Raw genomic sequence first — 18652 nt, forward strand, 5'->3', positions numbered from 1 at the left:
ACAGAAACTAAAACCCTGCACCTCCATCTTGCTCCTATATATACACACACTCTCCTTGCAACATTCAGTCCACTTCATTTCCTATTTGTTCTGTGAGGGGCACAGACTGTACAGAACCTGTTGACCTGGACCTACAGTTCCTGATACATACTGAGTAAACTATATCTTAATTCTAGTTATCGTGTTTATATTTATGTCATTTCCTTTTTCAGTTTTTATTATTTCTTTCATTGCTTAAAAGGAAAATGCTTAGAAAGTATCTCCCTACCTAACTTTGAAATCCAGAAACTACTAACGGTTTCTAGTTCTTTTACAAATCTATTCTTATTTTAACTTTTTATTCTACCTGGAATATCTTTAGAAAACAGTAATTCTTACCCATACTTCCAACCCCAAGACCTCTCACACATTCCCCACTCACTACAAATTCCTCAGACCCAACATTCAAAACAGTTACTGTGCATGCCATCCTGTTTAATGAACATCATCTGTAAAGCCAGAGTCCTGGCAACAATCCTATACAGGCCGAACAATGCTACTCCTTTTCACCTGTGCCCTAAATTCTGACCTTGCAAATCTCAAGGCTTATCATCTGCTTCTACCTTAGTTAAAAATTCCTTACTCCCCTCATTTCTTTTCCTTCCTAACTGGCTCCTGTCTCCACCCTCACACCGTTAACTCACCTTGCACAGATTATACTAGAAGGTAAGCACATTTACTGCACCACTGACACCCGGTGGAAGGACTATACCGGGGGAAGAAGATAAACACACATTACATGCAGCCACAGTGAGTCTCCAGTGCACCGCCACCCCAGAACACACCACCTTGCAGTGAAACAAAATAACTGGCCATTCCCAAAGCCTTTTATGTTGTTTTTAAGTCATAGCTTTGTAGAAGCTACTCATTCTGCCCAAATGCACACACTTCCTTCTTTGCCCAGAGGGTTCTCACTTCTTCAGGAACTGGCCCAAGAGTCCTTTCGCCTGTGATCTACCCTTTAACCTTCCCCAGTTTCAATCCATACACTCTTTTTCCATAGTATTTCTTAAACTGCACTAAATCTACTAGCTGATAATCTCGCCTCTCCTTCCAGGCTATAAATTAATTCAAACCAGAGACTACTGTTGTATTCATCCTTGAATTATGAATATGTATGACTATACCTATAGCAGAGGATTCCACACGTTATTTGAATAAATGCCATCTCACTCTCAGCACCTGTATTTTGCAGCGAACAGCCACATTTAAGCCACTGCAATTCCTGGTCAGTTTCTATTTTTAAGGTCCTAGCATTAAAAGAGCTGGCTAGAACTAAGAGGACAGTCACAAACAAAGCTTCTTTTTCCTTCCTTTCTTTTTTTTTTTTTTTGGTAAAGACAGCTGGCTAGAATGGGGCCCAAATATTCAACTAGACCCTTAAAATAGACTATTACCCAGCCAAAACAAGGCCTCCAATTACTCATGGCCTAACAGCCCAAACAGTTTGACAAGGAACTACAGCCAGGAAGACACTTAAGTCATAATTTAAAGAAAGCTTAGCATTTGAACCCCCATCAGGATCTGGCAAAGTGTATGAATAAATAACCAGTAAAGAAATAGATAAATAAATAAGTCAATATAGAAAAAAAAGCCCCCAGATTTTAAAAGTAATAATACACTAGCAAGATTTATCATAAAGAAATCAACTAAAATGGTAACCCAAGAGATTCTAAGACGCCAAAGTGACAGAAGAGCTGTGAGAACTTTTGAGTCCATTCACACTGACTAGTGTGGGATGAAGGAGGTACAACCAGAATCAATCCTCAACTAAGAAAGTTTAAACACAATCGAATGCATTGAACTTTGTGCAACAAATGCAATGACAAAAGAGATGGCTTCTTCAGAGCTTTGAAAAAGTCTAAAATGCCAAAAGTAGGCACTGATTTTCAGCACTACTTTTTGCTCTATAGTAGGACTGGCTATCAAGGCTTCCCCACTCCTGGACCAAACACCTAATAGCCTTAGATTACCTACTTTGATCTAATAGCCAGAGCAATCTGCTCACTACCAATTTAGCTCTCAAGATCCATGATATAGGCCAGGCAGTTCCTTTGAAGTAGACAAGAACACTAAGGTCACTAAAAATGGTGGCTGTGCGCTGGGTTATTGAAAAATAGTTACTGAGATACACTGACAACACGGAGTTCCCAAAACCAGAACTGCTGTGATCCCACCAAGGCAATGCTGTCTTGAAAGGGGCACCTTCTTGACCATGTTGCACCTTTCAGCTGTGATACTGAGTAACATATATAGCAAATGGACAGACTAAAGTGCACTCTTTCCTTTAGGCATCTCCGCCCAAATGAAGGAAGTGAATAAATGCAATGCATCATACCTTCTGTCTCTCCCTCTTCTGAAGATATCAGGATTGTTCCTTTCCCATCTTCAATTTGGACATCTGGTGCTACCATAGCAAATTTTTCTTTCACAATCTACAGGAAAAAAGATTCAAAATATTAATATATGTAATTAAGACCATAAAAAAAGACACTTGTTTCCTTAAAAGGTCTTACTTTCCCCTTCCACTGGAGAGGGACAAAGCTGTTCATAAGATACCTGAAGACAAGTAGGAAAGCAGTGGGAATGCACACAATTACCTCATGCCCATGTTCTACCCTCATATTTGACCCCTGATAAGATCAGAAACAACTTTCTCCAAATGGGGGGCTGAGAATTCCTTGACTGGCTCTTGGTACTTTGTTCTTCCCTGCAGATCAGGTACTGAGCCGGACATATTACACAGTTCCTTACTCTATGACAATCCTGTACTGGCAGATGTTTTACAGACACAAATGTTCTCATTAACTCGATTCTCAGCCCCTCCTCTTCCATTTCACTTTAAATTCCAAGATGAATCAAAAGCGGTAATATTCTGTCAAATCTACCTGCTCCTTAAAAAAAGAAAATAGGGGAACTCTCTAAAGGTCCTTTTATTCTACAAATAGTGGAATTGCCTTTAAGCTCAAGAATGAGTAGATGCCAACTGTAACTATTTCCTAAGGAAGAAGGTAGGGCAACGATCCTCTGTTGGCCAGTATTCTAAGTCCTGCTATTTTGCCATCCAAAACATAAGATCTAATTAACCTGCCCTTATATCCATTTCTGGGAGAAAGGCCATTTCCTCTTAAAAAGCCTTTAGGACCATGAAGGTCTAGAAGGTATGTAAATATGTAACATGATGATGGATATAATCAGAGAACAACCTGAAATGATTCCAAAAGTGGGACGTGATACCCACTGGAACATTTTTGGTATCTTCCCTAATAAAGGAACTAAACTAGCCAGTTTAGGAGGAACCTAAAAACCAGGCCATAGAACCAGACCACATCCTAACCCCAGCAGCACGGCAGAGTGATACAGGTGAATGCAGTATATAAATGCTGATTTTCAACTGAACACACCAGAATCAGGACCATCACCTAACTGTTTAAGGATACCTCCTGTCTGCCAAAAACACCAAATTTATATACTAACTGGGAAACAAAGCGTGCAAAGAGTCTCTTGCCTGCCAAGTACTGCACCACCTCTGTAATACTTGTGGTGCATTTTCAATAAATATAGCTAATTCCTTTCTGGGATATGAAACACATATTCTGGAACCACAGGAAAAAAAGCCAACAGGATCCCATGTGGTCAAGTGACCAAGGCTACCAGAGCATCACACTTTAGTAGCCAGAGTCTGTCAGAGTAATTATGGGGCTTTTAGTTTGTTATTGCAGTAACACAGTAAAAGGCAAAAGGAAACTCGAGGGTTGTTTGTTTGTTTGTTTTTAGGAAAAGGAAAAAGAACAAACTTGGGTGAGAGAACTAGCCTCTGCACTCACCTTATCTTGTAATGTCAGAACAGTCACTTTATGGACATTCAGTCGCACAGTCACCTCTGGCTTGCTGGCACATACATAACAATTAGGGTTGGGAGGATCCAGTGCACAAGGCACAAGGAGCTTCTTTCTTGGGTTTGGTTGTTTATTCAAAAAAATCTTTGGAGGGAAAAACATAAGCAGAAATCAGAAATTCAAGTCAATTTTATACATCATACAATTTGAAGTTGTATACAATTATACATCATGACCGTAAGAGTCTGATTTCCCAAACTTCTTTTCAAATTAGCTGCTATGTGAAAGGCCGAGCTTACTGAAAAGAAATCTCATTGTGCTAAAGACACCAGACTATCCTGCAAATGAATTTAGCAACACTAAGGACTTAGCCATACTCATCTCTGGTATCATTAAATCAGCTTTTGGGTGCCTTCCTGGTAGTTATTCACATCAATTTAAAGCCAACTTCTCAACAAGACCAATACATTAATACCTCCAACTAATGATAATGTTTTCATAAATGTGTGGAACCAATGTGCTTGCATTTCTTTTCAAATTTTCTATAACTACAACATTAACATTTACATGACTGAGAGAAAAATAATGTTCTTCTGGCACTGTATGTAGGCACCTATTTACCATTTCCCTAATACCCAAGCAAAAAATAATAACAACCAAAGAAAAATTTAAAAACTGCATTTTAATTTATAAAGGCCCTAACCTCATACTACTACAAAGTTCTGAAATACTAGCTAGATTAATACAAACAAATGTCAAGACAACACTAAAAGCTGATATACAAATTCTCATCCGTGACTACCATGTACTATGGTATTTGCTGAGATTAATTAATTCTAAAGATAAAAACTCCATGAATTCCCCTAAACTTAAAGAAGTAAATTCCTCAGGAGGCAGTTAAGTGGTAGGAAGAAACCTCCTGTATTAACAGTATTGCCGGTACTAGCCATTGTACTGGTGGGTCTGTAAGCAGGATATGACGGGAAAATAGATTTGTTTGATCTTGGGCTTCACTGGAAAGGTAACTGTGCCTCAGCAAACTAAAAGTAATGAAAACAATCACTAACACTGCTAATACCCAGGCTAACACTATTAACTCATCCTGAAATTCATTATGAACAAATAAAAGCCACAGATAAGTATCATTAACCTGAGAGGAAAAGAGCCAGGACAGCAAGAACCAAGAAGGATGTTACAGGGAACAGTAGACATTTTAATAAATTCAACAATTAGTAATGTTTGTGAGCTCAAAGCAATACTGTAGGCACAGGATAAATTAAGGTTGCTATAAAAAGGTAGAAATCAAAAAATGAAGTTCTTAGAAATTAAAAATATGTTAGCAAAAAAACTTTTAACGAAAGATGGCAGGCTGGCAATATGATGCTACACTCCTTCACCTTGAAATTTCATGAAAACAGTAAGATATTTTAAGACGGCATCAATAATGGCACTGAAAAACAAGAGTACCATTGCAGACTAGGTTTCTTTTTTTAAAAAAAAGAAATTCCTAAAGTAAATTGGTCCTTTTATTTCAACATTATAGTAAAAAGGGGAACCTAAATAGCAAAAATATTGGCTACAATATATACATATTTTTTAAATCCTCACCAGAGGATATGTTTATTGATTTTAGAGGAAGAGAGGAAGGGAGAGACAGGGGGGCAGGGGAGGGAGAGGGAAAGAGAGATGGACATGGATGTGAGAAACACCAATTGGTTGCCCCTTCCACCCCACCACACCACAACCAAGGATCAAACCTGCAACCTAGGTATGTGCCCTGACTGGAAATCAAACCGTGATCTTTTGGTGCAGGGGACAATGGTCCAACCAATTGAGCCACCTGGCCAGGGCACCTACAACATTTTTAAGGAATTTTTTGAACTGCTAAGCTGGTAAGGGAGCAAAGCATCTTCAGACACACAAACTCAATACAGAATGAAAGCAGGAATTCAAAGAGAATATCCAAGTGGCTTTAATCTTGAGGTATATCTAAGGAGACACTTAAATAAAACAAAAACCTGCAAGGGGAGGAGAGAAAACAACAGAAAAATATCTTCCCCACAGAAATAACAAGAAAAATTACCTTGACCTTGGTGCTTCAAGGAGTGGGGGAACTTCCTTATAATTAATTACAATATTATAGGGCTCATGCAGATTTGCTGTTTGAATATGTATGTGGATTGAAAAACTAAAGAATTCTAAAATGGTCCCAGATTGCCAGGACCCCAGGCACCCACATATAAGTAAACACAAATCCTCTTTGAAGAAATACACCTTCAATGGGTCCTTAAAGAATTATCAAAGCTACAGTTTTAACAACACTAAGTCAGTTAAAAAACAAATCATACACCATACAATATACTATGAGAGATCTGACAGACATAACCATACTCATTCATAAGACTGTCGAATTAACATTATCAAAGAATATAAAACAGATTTAAAGTAAAATGACTTAAAAATGGGACCAAATACAGGGATATAAAGTACAGCATAGGGAATATAGTCAAGAATATTGTAATAACTATCTATGGTGCCAGACAGGTACTGGAAATACTGGAGAGAACACTATGTAAAGATTATGGCTGTCTAATCACTATGCTGTACACCTAACACTAAGAAACAACAATATTAAATGTAAACTGTAATTGTAAAAGGAGAGGCACTATAAAACGAAAACAAAACTTAAAAATCATAAAGACCTCAGCACTCACAAGGTAATTGGAACAATTATTTTTCCATTGCTTTAAACCAGTTTTTATTGATTTAATTTTTTAATTGTCAGTTTAATGGTTTTTTTTTTTACAAATTACTTTTTTCCTCTGCAAGTATTACTTTACAAAGAGGTTGAATAAAAAAGTACAAATAGAAATACTCACTGTTCTACACTGGTCTATTTTTCCTGATAAAATCTTCAATCCTTCCAATACTATTAACCCAGCAATCACTGCATTAGTAGTAGCGATAGCAGGAATAATGTTCCCTGCCATTGCTAAAAAAATTAAAAATTAAAAAAGAGATAAATATGTTTAACTTCTAAAAAGGAAAAGAATTTAGCATTTTAGAAGACACAAGTGAAGTACAAAGCAACTTACATTTTATATCAAATCTACTCTTCATATTCATACTGAAAATATGCATCCTGAGGTTTGCAGCAGAGGTGACAAAATCCATTGCAGATGGGTCATCCTGCCAATAAGTTAAATAACTTAAAGTCTCCCCACAAATTTACTAATTTGCCTAGTGTTACTTTCAGAACAATACTTTCACATGTTTATAACACTGCAGTCAATGAACCACAACAAGAGATGGCCTTCAGGGAGTGGTAAAACCTCACAGTAGCAGGGAGACTGGATGAGTAGAGGGCAGGGTCTCCTCATCAGCTGACCGGGGAAGTAATCTGACAAGAACACCATGAGCCACCAGGCTTCTAAGAACTCATCCTACTTAAACAAATGCACTGGAGACTAAGTGTATAGACTCAAACAGCAATCCATTCCTTGACAGTGGCAATCCTTTCCTGGGTCAGTCAGTCAGTACAGGCACACCTCGGAGATATTGCCAGTTCAGTTCCAGAACACCACAATAAAGTGAGTATCATGATAAAGCAAGTCATAATCCTTTTGCTGGTGGAGGGTACTGCCTTTGGTTTGTTCAAAAACACAACATCCATGAAATGCAACAAAGAAAGTACAATAAAATGAGGTATGCCTGTAATGATAAGGTTGTTTGACAAGCACAGATTTCAGGCAAAGAAAAAGAGGCTTTTTTGAGAAAGCTGTTTCATTAAAGCCTCAGAAATACCTGGACAACTCCTTTTGGCTTTCCTTCTCCAAATTCCCTTCATATACACCCCACTCTCCTACATTTGCTATTTCTTTTCAGATACGGCAATATCCGAATTGCCTGCATTGTTATGGCAAAATTTTCCCCTCACAATTTATATTCTTCCTGAAACTATATCCTAGTCTCTTTACTTAGATTTCAGCAAGGTTTCCTGCTTGCCTGAGAAGATACTATCCTACCCTACAATTCAGAAGCACCTACGTAAGAAGAAAAAGTATTGACAGGATGTGGATTCTCTATGTATTTACTGGCTGGCTGTGTAACTCGAGGCAAATCAACCTCCCTGACCCAAAATTCCTTAATACGTTAAATAGGAAAATTATATAAACATCTCATAAGGTTGTAGTTAGAATTAAGTTGAAATATTTTAACAGTACCCAATGCAGTGTCCATAAATTACTTCCCTAGGCAATTGGCTTATCATGTTCATTAGGTATAGATTTTATCCAGAGGGTAGCAATTCCCACTTCTTAGACTTCGTTATCTAGTCCCTGTGTACCAATGAAAACCTCCCAAGTCCCTATTAAAATAACAACAATGGAAATATTTTTTAAAAATATTTACTCCTTACAACACACATACCCAAGAGACTGTTTATAAGAATCCCCAAAACCTAAATTTACTAGCTTCATTTTTAGATGTCTGATTCAACCATAATTCCAAACTTTGCACACATAAAGTTATCATCTTGGTTTGCTAAAACTGATTAAACTTTTTCTCTCACTTTAAAACTTCTAGCAAATATTTACCATCATAGGAACACATAAACTTTGTATCAGATTATCCCTTGTAGACACATAAAATATTGCCTACAATTAAAAATAAGTAAAACTCATCAAACCTCAAAATAATCACATCTAATTGCAAAATACTGTTATATATTAACTCGTAAGGATAATTATGTCTCATTTTTGTATGGAGAGGTGACACAACTCCAAAATATTTATGATGCTCTTGTCTCCAAAAGGATTTTGACTTCTAGTCACAAATCTATACTACACAGGAGCTTTCTTAAGTCTGTAAAATATTTTACTCTAATACATTCATAATATTTCTCTAGTCAACATAATTATAAAACCACAAAGTTTTATGATATTGCCTGAATTAATATATAGAAAACTCATAGTTCAATGTAGTAATTAAAGTTAAAAACATCCAAACAGAATCAATACTATGTCCTCAAAATCTGGCAGAATATACAATATTCAAAAATTTACTAGCTTCTAATTACAGGTGAACAACTATATCATACATTTGACATATGAGTAACTGCCACACTACTTCAAAACGAACCTTGTCCCATATGAGCTCAGCTCCATCCCCTTTTTCTGCTAAATGAACTCTCAAAGTCTCAATGCTCTTTGAAAAAAGACGGGCGTAACTCTTTACATCTAGAACCTGTTGGTCTTTCAAACCTAACTGGGGTTCATTTTGTTGATCTGCTGCATTGATTTCTTCTCCTAAGAGGAAAAAAAAATCAGAAATTTCACTATTAAACATCATTCCTCTACTGTTTTTAACAATTCAATGCACGAAAAGTAAGAAAATATAGAAGAAATTCTATTTCATAATTATCACTATGATACATATATTTGTATAAGAAAATTGCTAATACTGAGACGGGAAAGGTGCAAAACTGTTTCAGAACCTCACACTGTTATTGGAGGATTCAAGAATATAATTAATATAGGTAAGATGATACGCATTATGCCCAGAACATAGTAAACACTCAATAAGTGGACACTATTAGAGTCATACTTAAATTGGTCTGTAAATTCAAGTATCCATTACTGTAGAAAACTGCTCTAAATTGACATCCCTAATCTCCTGGGACCCTTTAAGTTCCAATGTGCTGACCACTGCTGTGTACACATCAATAACAATACAATTCAGATACACCAGGGATAATGTGTTGAGGGGGAGTGGGATAAGGAAGTTGTCACTACTGCAATAGTTTTACTCACATTTAAAATTATAAATGTTCCTAATTTAAATTTTAAAAGAGATAATCACACAAAGGTACAGAGATCTTATGTACACGTGTCCTCATCACTACACTGTTTTAGGGAAAGTATGAAACAAGTAAATGTTAACTGTAAGGGACTAAAAATTATTTACTAAAGAACAAGTCGGAGCATATGAATTTACATGATTCCATAATCTAAAATGCATAGATCTGATGAACAGACATTCCCTAAAACATTAACAGTTACTATTTCTCTAGGTGGTAAGACTTCCAGTGATTTTCCCTTCTTCATATTTTTCTCGATTGTTCAAACTTCTTACCGTGAATATATATACCATTGTCAAGAAACAACAGGGCTATTTAAAGACTGAGGGAATTCCCAATGTATCCCCAAACTAAAATGTACCCTTTACCTTGACTCTGTACTTCAGCCCAGTCCAATGGAACTGGAGGTTTCCTTTTTCGCCATAATTTGTCCATTGTCAACAAATACCTGATATCATCTTTAAAAAGCTTTAAAAAAAAGAAAGAAATTTCATGAACCCTACAGTCCTTATGCCGATAAAATACAACAAAATTTCATTGCTGATTTTTTATAAATATTATAATATATAATCTGCAGGTTTAAAGACATGTCATATAGCAGTAGATTAACAATGAAAAATTTTTTTCATTGATTTAACAGAGAGCGAGAAACACTGATTTGTCATTCCACTTAATGTATTCATTGGTTGACTCTTTTTTTAAAGTATATTTTACTATTATGCTATTCCTGTTGCCCCAATTTTTTCTCCCCTTTATTCCCCCTCTGCCCTGCACCCTCCAGCATTCCCCCCCAACTTTAGTTCATGTCCATGTGTAGTACATATAAATTCTTTGGCTTCTCTCTTTCCTATACTATTCTTTACCTCCCCCCATCTATTTTATGCCCATCACTGGTTAACTCTTGTATGTACCCTGACTGGAGATCAAACCCACAACTTTTGTGAATTGGGACAACACTCTAAACAACTGAGCTACCCAGCCAGGACCGAGATGAACAATTTTTAAAAGAAGCTCAAGCCTTTTGTAAAAGGAAATTTGACAAAGAACCCCTATATTTGAGACACTTAGAAGCAGAGGTGCTCTGAGAAAAGCAGAGTAAGGAAACTCTGACTGCGCTGACTGACCCTGCCCTCCCAACTCACCTACCTACCTAACAGCTCTCCAAAGGCCCCAAAGAGCATCTGAAGCACTATCATACCAATCAAGAGGCTAAGTAAACATATACCAACTCCACAAGAATTGGACACAATTACTAAGCCTAGAGATACCAGTTAGCAATATCTTTGAAATGTGCAGTCCCCAAAATAAACACACACACACAAATTACTATTTCAAAAACCTCTACACGTAAACATTACCTCATATAGATTGAAATACTACCACATGAATCACACTATCTCCTTTGTGGTGTAACTTCTAATGATTTTAATAGCCTTAGGTGCATTTTCTATTGCTAAATGAATTATCCAACATATTCATTATATTAATCTGTTATGAATTTATAAATTCCATAGATTTGGCTTAAATTAAAAAAAGATTAAAAAAATGATTTTATTTATTTATTTTTAGAGAGAGGGGAAAGGAGGACGAAAGAGAGGGAGAGGCATCAATGTGTGGTTGCCTCTCATGTGTCCCCAACTGGGGACCTGGCCCACAACCCAGGCATGTGCCCTGACTGGGAATCGAATCGGTGACCCTTTGGTTCACAGGCCAGAACTCAATCCACTAACCCACACCAGCCAGGGCAAAAAAGAGATTATTTCTATCAAAACCTCTTCAATTTAGTATTTATTGAGCATCCTTAATCTTTGGAAAACCAGCCAGATATACAAATAATTAGAATACAATTTAGTGTGAAAATCACATAGCTTAGAATACTATCAGGAATTTTATTGTATCTATCTGAGAAATGAGGGGAACTCAAGGAGAAGGTAACATCTGAAGTGGGTACACAGACAAGGAATGAGAAGTCTGGTATGAGTCACAGATGTGCCTGGAGACATTTTGTAGAGGAACTTCAGCACTTGGCTGAGAAGTCTTCTAGGCAATGAGCAATTAGCATGGTTTCCCAAGCACAAGCTCTATATCCTTCTTTATCCAGTTATTACATGCCAGGAGTCTCTCAAGAGTTTTACACTGAAGTATCTCCACACTCCTCTTCTTCTATAAACCCCAAATACATATCTAGGGAGACCCCTCTACTCACCTATAAAATCACTTGTCATCTAATATTCCACAGCAATCCTATCTCCTTCCTCTACATTCCAACCCCTACACATCTGCTTCCCACCTTACCTACCTCAGAGAATGGTTCCTCTGTTCATCCTGCTGCCCAGCAGGAAACCAGGTATTGATTCCTCACCTCACACATCCTAAGTCCTGTTAGTCTACTTCATGCTCCACTGGGAATATAGGGAATAGAGAGGTTGTCCTTCAGACTACTGTGGCACTGCACAAACCCAGAAGGCACTGTCCCATATTGCTCACAACAGGGTATCAGGTGCTAGAATGGTGCACTGCATACCCTCTATACCCTTACTGTGACATTACCATCTTCTAATGGATTCCCACTATCTTCGTATAACATCCTTATAACCTAGAAAGCCCTTCCTGATCTAGTCTCAACTTACCTTTCCATTTCTCTTTCCACTCTCCTCCTTAATGGGAATGATTTCAATACTGCCACCTGAGATTTCATTTGTATATGGTCCATTCTTGTCCCCACCCTTAATCTTTAAAATCTTAGGGTGAAATGTCACTTCCTCTGGAAAGCCTCTCTCGACCCTTTATGCTAAGTATAAAGTAAGTAGGTTAAGTCTACTTACTATTAAAGGATTACAATGTAACTGAACTTAATGTCTTAACACCGAATCTGAAATTACTTGTTCAATGTTTGACTTGCCCTCTAAACCTTGAGTTCCTTACAAACAGCAGGGACCCTAGTTTCTGTCTTGTTCTCCTGCTAAATCTCCTGTACTTAAAGTGGTGCCTGACACACAGCCGAGGCTTAAAGTAACCAACTGAACAAAAGATTGGAGATGTACTTCAGATTATCCTGGCATTCAACTGTTGCTCAGATTGGAATGGAAATAGGTATGTGGACGTCAGTCTGGACAATAATGTCACTATCCATACCAGAGTTAAGCAAATTTTAAGTATAATCAAAACAAAAAACATTTTTTTAAGGAAAAGGCAATGGAGAGAAAATAAATTCATAGGCTTAATAAAGTCAACCTGGAACATCTGTTGACAGTGAGGAAAGAGTTGAAATATAAGCAGCATGAAGCAGTACTCAGGACAGCGGGACCTGGTACATTAGAAAGCAGACAGAAGGGGACAAGAAAGATGCAGGGCAGAGAAAACACTGTTGCAAGAATAAAGTACAAAGAGAAAGGAAAATAGCAGATAGAAGAGTTAGCCTTTCCTCAGAGATTTCTCTCAAACAAAAGGGAAAAGAAAAAAGATTTTGCAGTGAAATGGGACATTCTTTTAGCAGGTAAATTACGTCCAATGTCTTCTTCAAACCTGTTACATGTCTTTAAGATCATCTGGTTAGTGAGGGTGGCTAGAATAATTAGGCAGTTTAAGAAGAGCTGAGAAAGCTTCAAGTATCTGTTATGATAAACTTGCTAACAAGCAAAGGTAGAGGAAATGAAAAGACTTTAAAACAAAGATCTGAGGGCCTGATCCCAATTAAAACAATCTTGAGTGATTCTGTAGAATTATTCAGCGGCAAATAATATGTACTAATGAAAATGGATTCAGCCAAGAACAAGAGGCTTCGTAATCCAAAAACACTTCAGAACATTTTCAACTGCCAATAGAATATTTAAGCAGGAAAGGGATATAAGCTGGGTAACAGCAAGAACCAAAAGCCAGTTACAAGGAAAACCAACTTGCACTGACAGAAGGGAAGAAAACCAAGAGTGTATCAGCTTTTGTATTTTACCTATTAATGTGCTTTACGAATTTAGACAGATGCCAGTTTCGAAACCTACTTATCTTGACACATGAATCAATTTGTTAAGACAGTTATCAGGCATTAAGGAGGAACATAATTCAATTTCATGTACTATTTTAAAACAAACTGAATCCACTGAATTAATATAATTCCACTATAATCCACTGAATTATAAAGTAAACCTAACCTTGGTAAAAAGTTTAACTGGATCATATCCAGTTGATTTTGCCCATTCCTTTGTGGAAATACGTTTAATGTCACCATCTTCATTTGATGCTCTGGCTCTGGCTTCAGCTTCCATTGGTTCCCCTACAAAACAAACACGTGTTTTCAACTATAATAAATATAGAACTAAGGTCTCTTCCACCTTTAGGAGGAAAAGGGTTACGCATTGAAGTCACCTGCACACAACACATTCTGAGTTCAAGGATAAAGAAAAATAACATGCTCATCAGCACCTTCATTGCACCTCAGTTTCTGAAGGCCACATGCAAAGTAATTCAAAGTATAAACCTGTAATCACATCTGGTAACTCCCAGCCCTATTTACTAGATTTGTGAAATTTCTCTGCACCTTAGTTTTCTCACCAGTAAAAGGAGGCTACTCATTTTAAAAAACATTGTTTTAAAGATCAAATAATAGGTCTTAAGCATATAATATAGGATCTAGCACGTAACAGCATTTCCCCCCTTGAACTATCAATATTAAATTGACAAAATAAAGGTAGTGCTCACTAATAAAAAAACATATCCTAAGTGGTTTAACTCACAGGAAGCTTCAGGGTCAGCTCTGTCAGGAGATACTTCTTGATCAGCGTCTTCCTCCCCAAACAACTGGCTATAATTTAAAAGTAGTAAATATTCATGTACAACAAAATATTCTGAATGTTTACTTTTCCAACTTTACTCACAAACAGCTAATTTAGAATAACCCTAATCTTTAGTAAGGATGAGAACAAACGACTGATAAATAATACTCCATAAACTTCATATCTGTATGTTAAAAGTCTTTGATCAATACACAGGTGAGCAACCTTTACATTCTGACCTGGATAACATTCTAACATCAGAAAAATGTTGGTGAAGTATACCTGCAGTTAGTATTCAACAAACATTATCACATGTCTGCTAGATACCAGGTACTGCTTTAGGTGCAAGAATACTCAGCAGTGAATAAGACGTTTTTTTCATGGTAATATGTATCATCACTACTACAGAATCTTAAAAAAAAAAAAAAAAAGATTTAGTTATTTTTAGAGAAAGGGGAAGGGAGAGTGGAGAGAAACATCGATGTTGCACATTAAAGGGTTACCTCTCACATGCCCACAACTGGGTACCTGGCCTGCAACCTAGGCATGTGTCTTGACTGGTAATCAAGCCAGCAACCGTTTGGTTCACAGGTTCACAGGCTGGTGCTGAATCTACTGAGCCATACCCACCAGGGAACTACCAAAGAGTCTTAAGAAGGAATATAAAAAGTAGTAAGCTGAAATTCTCTTTTGTTAATCAGGCTACACTAAAAGCTGTTTAATTAACAACACTTATGGGACTACAGTTTTCCAACCTTTCCTCAAGCACATGACATGGAGAAAGTTATCTTAAGGGAATCCTTTGCAGTTAAAAAAAAAAAACCCTCAAAAGCTAGTCTCTCAAAGCTCCCAATATATTTCACAAGAAAATGCCCATTTGTTTCTTGAAGTTGTTGTACCAATTTATACCCCCACAACAGCATGTAAGAATTCCTACTGAGTCTCTTCCTCTCCAGGCTTAATGTTTGCCAAACTAGTGGTATAATATGGTATCTTGCTGTGATTTTATTCTTGTCTTTGCAAGTTAGTCATAAAGCTAAACCTATCATCATTTGTTTACTGCCTATTTGGGTTTCCCTTTAAGTGAAAAAAGTGACTGTCTGTATTATTTTTGTCAGACTGTCTTTATCTTTTTTTTTTTTAGGTTGTCTTTTCCTTACTGATTATAGGAGTATATACCAAATCACCTTTTAGTTGCTTATATGTTGCAAATATTTTCTCACATATAATGGCTTAACATTTATACATCATTTAATGTCTTTTGATGGTGAGATATTTGATGGATTTGAATGTATCAATCCTTTAGGTTGGCACTTTTTGTGTCTTGAGAAACTGTTCCCTAACCCTGAGGATAAAGACTTCCTCCATTACAAAAACCTTAAGTTTTTTCTTTCACAACTAAATATTTAATCTGTACTTAATGTCTACATTTTGTTTGAAGTAGAAAATATAAAATTTCCCACACTGATAATGAACTAATCTACCTTTTCTTTAATCCCTTCTTTCACCTGGGACCCATTATGCAACCTCAGCTATGAGCTCTGCATTGTCCCAAAGTTGTTTCTCTACCCCCGTCCCAGCAACACCCTAAATTATTTTTAGCTTTTATTAAATCATGACAGTTGTCAGAGCAAGTAATCTTAAGTTATTCTTCTCCAGGAATGTTTTGGTTCTTCTTAGGCCTTATTCTTCCATATAAATTCCATATGAACTTTAGAATTAGCCAGACAAGTTCCAATAAAATCCCTGACGAGCCCTGGCTGGTGTGGCTCAGTGGGCTGAGCACCAGCCTGTGAACCTAAGGGTCACCAGTTCAATTCCCAGTCAGGACACATGCCTAAATTGCACGCCATGTCCCCCCATTTGGGGGCGCACGAGAGGCAACCACACATTGATGTTTCTCTCCCTCTTCTTTTTCCTTCCCTTCCCCTCTGTCTAAAAATAAATTTTAAAAATCTTTAAGGAAAAAAAAAATCCCTGATGAGATTTTAATTAGAATGTATTGAATGTACAGATCAATATGGAGACATACTGACAATATTGGAATTTTACAATCCACAAATACACTCTCTTTTTAGTTGGTGCTTCTTATGTTCTAACAGTCACTAACTTTCTATATTGAGGCTTATGTATCTTAAGATTTATTTTCAGGTACTTCATACTTTTCAACAGTTCACATTTAGTTATCTTTTATAGTTAGCTATATGCTTTTCTAGTGAGTTATCTATTTTTATATTATACTTTCTACCTGCCTGATATGATTAGAAATGCAACTGATTTTAAACAATCTTTTAGTTAACCACGTTGCTGAACTGTCACTATTTCTATAATTTGCAATTCTTTGGAGTTTTTTTATGTAGGTTACCTATAATGTATGCAAACTACAACAGTTTTTTTTCTCCATTTCCCAATTTTTAAGCCTGTATTTTCTTTTTCTTGTTTATTATGCTGGCTAGGAACTTCAGTACAACACCACAGAGAAGCAGTGCCCTGACTGGGGTGGCTCAGTGGATTAGGTATTGTCCAGTAGACCCAAGGGTCACCAGTTCAATACCCAGGCAAGGCACTGGACTGGACTGCAGGTTGGATCTGGATGGTGGCACATGAGATGCAACCAATCAATGTTTCTCTCCCTTTCTTTCTCCCTCCCATTGCCTATCTCTGAAAATAAATACGTATTTTTTTAAAGTAGCACTGAGTATCATGTTGTCCATGACTTCAAAATTAATGCTTTAAAATTCTTATTATTAAAACTAATTATTAAGTATATGGATAGCAAATAATGGGAGCCACGTTTCTGACTTTTGAAGTGGGAGTTTACAGGTAAGCAAGGGTAGACAGGAAATTAGAATGATGCAAGTAGTAAGGGATTAGAGTTGGAGACAGTATGAATTCATGTTTAGCTTATATAGATATGGATGGTTAGATACAGAAATATTTATAGATTTGTATACAAAAAAATACAAGTTAGTAAATGTATTTTTTTTATCTATCAGCTATACCTAAGCACTCAGATCTGGGCGTCTAATGCCATTCTTCAATAAAAGGAACCAGGGTTCCTTGGAGAAATGTGTTCTAGGACTGGGTCAGGAAATATTATATACATAAGATGAGCCTGGAGCACCTTGTGGTACCAGAAAGTAAGGAATTGCTAAAACAAAACAAAACAAAAATAAAAACATGCCCTGGCTGGTGTGGCTCAGTGGATTGAGCACCGGCCTGCAAACCAAAGAGTTGCTGATTTGATTCCCAATCAGAGCACATGCCTGGATTGCAGGCCAGGTCCCCATGTGGGAGTGTGTGAAAGGCAACCACACATTGATGTTTCTCTCCTTCTCCTCCTCCCTCCCTCCCTCCCCCTCTGTCTATAAATAAATAAAATCTTAAAAACAAACAAACCCAAGACATTAAAGGTGTTACACAGAGCCACCTGAAAGAGCTGCTAATGAAAGAGCTCCTAATGGCCAAAGCTGGAATAATTTGAGCAAAACGTAAAGTAATATCGGGTTATAACCCAAAGTATAAAATATATTCAATATCAATGAGTCCATATTGAGATAAATGATTGAGTAAATTAATAAAATGGTGAGAAGGCCCTGGGCAGGTAGTTCAGATGGTTAGAGTGTTATCCAGATACACCAAGGTTGCAGGTCTGATCCCTGGTCAGGGCACAAACAAGAATCAACTAAAGAAGGTATAAGTAAGTGGAACATAAATCAATGCTTCTCTCTCTCCCTTCCTCTCTCTCTCTCAAATCAATAAATTAAAAAAAAAAATTTTTAATGGTGAGAAGAGATAAATTTTCCAGGCAGAACTCCAAATAATTTATGTAGATTCTCGCCCTCAAGGAGGTGGAACGTAACTCCCCATTCCTTAGGTCTGGGCTACACACAGGGACATCCTTTCAGAGTAGGCAGTAGTATAGTAAGCAGGGGGTATGGGGGAGGGAGTAACTTTATAGTGGAGAAACCTGACAAACACTGAGTGATCGAGGCCAACATTAAATAATTATGTCGAGAATATGTACCCTGCATATGTGACGAAAATGGCAACTCTATGGTCTTCACCCCAATAACCTGTAATCATAGTACTATTATTATGAGAAAAAAAAAATCAGACAAATTCCAAGAGTGGGCGTTCTACAAAAT

At 37.0% G+C, this 18652-nt stretch overlaps 1 protein-coding gene across 1 annotated transcript in view; it reads right to left on the minus strand.

Annotated features, from left to right (window-relative positions):
* The window catches only part of UBA2 (ubiquitin like modifier activating enzyme 2), a 38424-nt gene that overhangs the window by 6239 nt on the left and 13533 nt on the right, over positions 1-18652 (minus strand). The window contains exons 7-14 of the mRNA XM_024577453.4: positions 14466-14533; positions 13884-14005; positions 10104-10203; positions 9018-9184; positions 6974-7067; positions 6758-6870; positions 3867-4022; positions 2378-2474 (exon numbers count right to left, since the gene is read on the minus strand). Of these exons, the coding sequence (XP_024433221.2) occupies positions 2378-2474; positions 3867-4022; positions 6758-6870; positions 6974-7067; positions 9018-9184; positions 10104-10203; positions 13884-14005; positions 14466-14533 (917 nt within the window). The remainder of the gene's footprint in view (positions 1-2377; positions 2475-3866; positions 4023-6757; positions 6871-6973; positions 7068-9017; positions 9185-10103; positions 10204-13883; positions 14006-14465; positions 14534-18652) is intronic.

The sequence above is a fragment of the Desmodus rotundus genome, chromosome 12 (genome assembly GCF_022682495.2).
Source record: "Desmodus rotundus isolate HL8 chromosome 12, HLdesRot8A.1, whole genome shotgun sequence".
Lineage (NCBI taxonomy): Eukaryota > Metazoa > Chordata > Mammalia > Chiroptera > Phyllostomidae > Desmodus > Desmodus rotundus.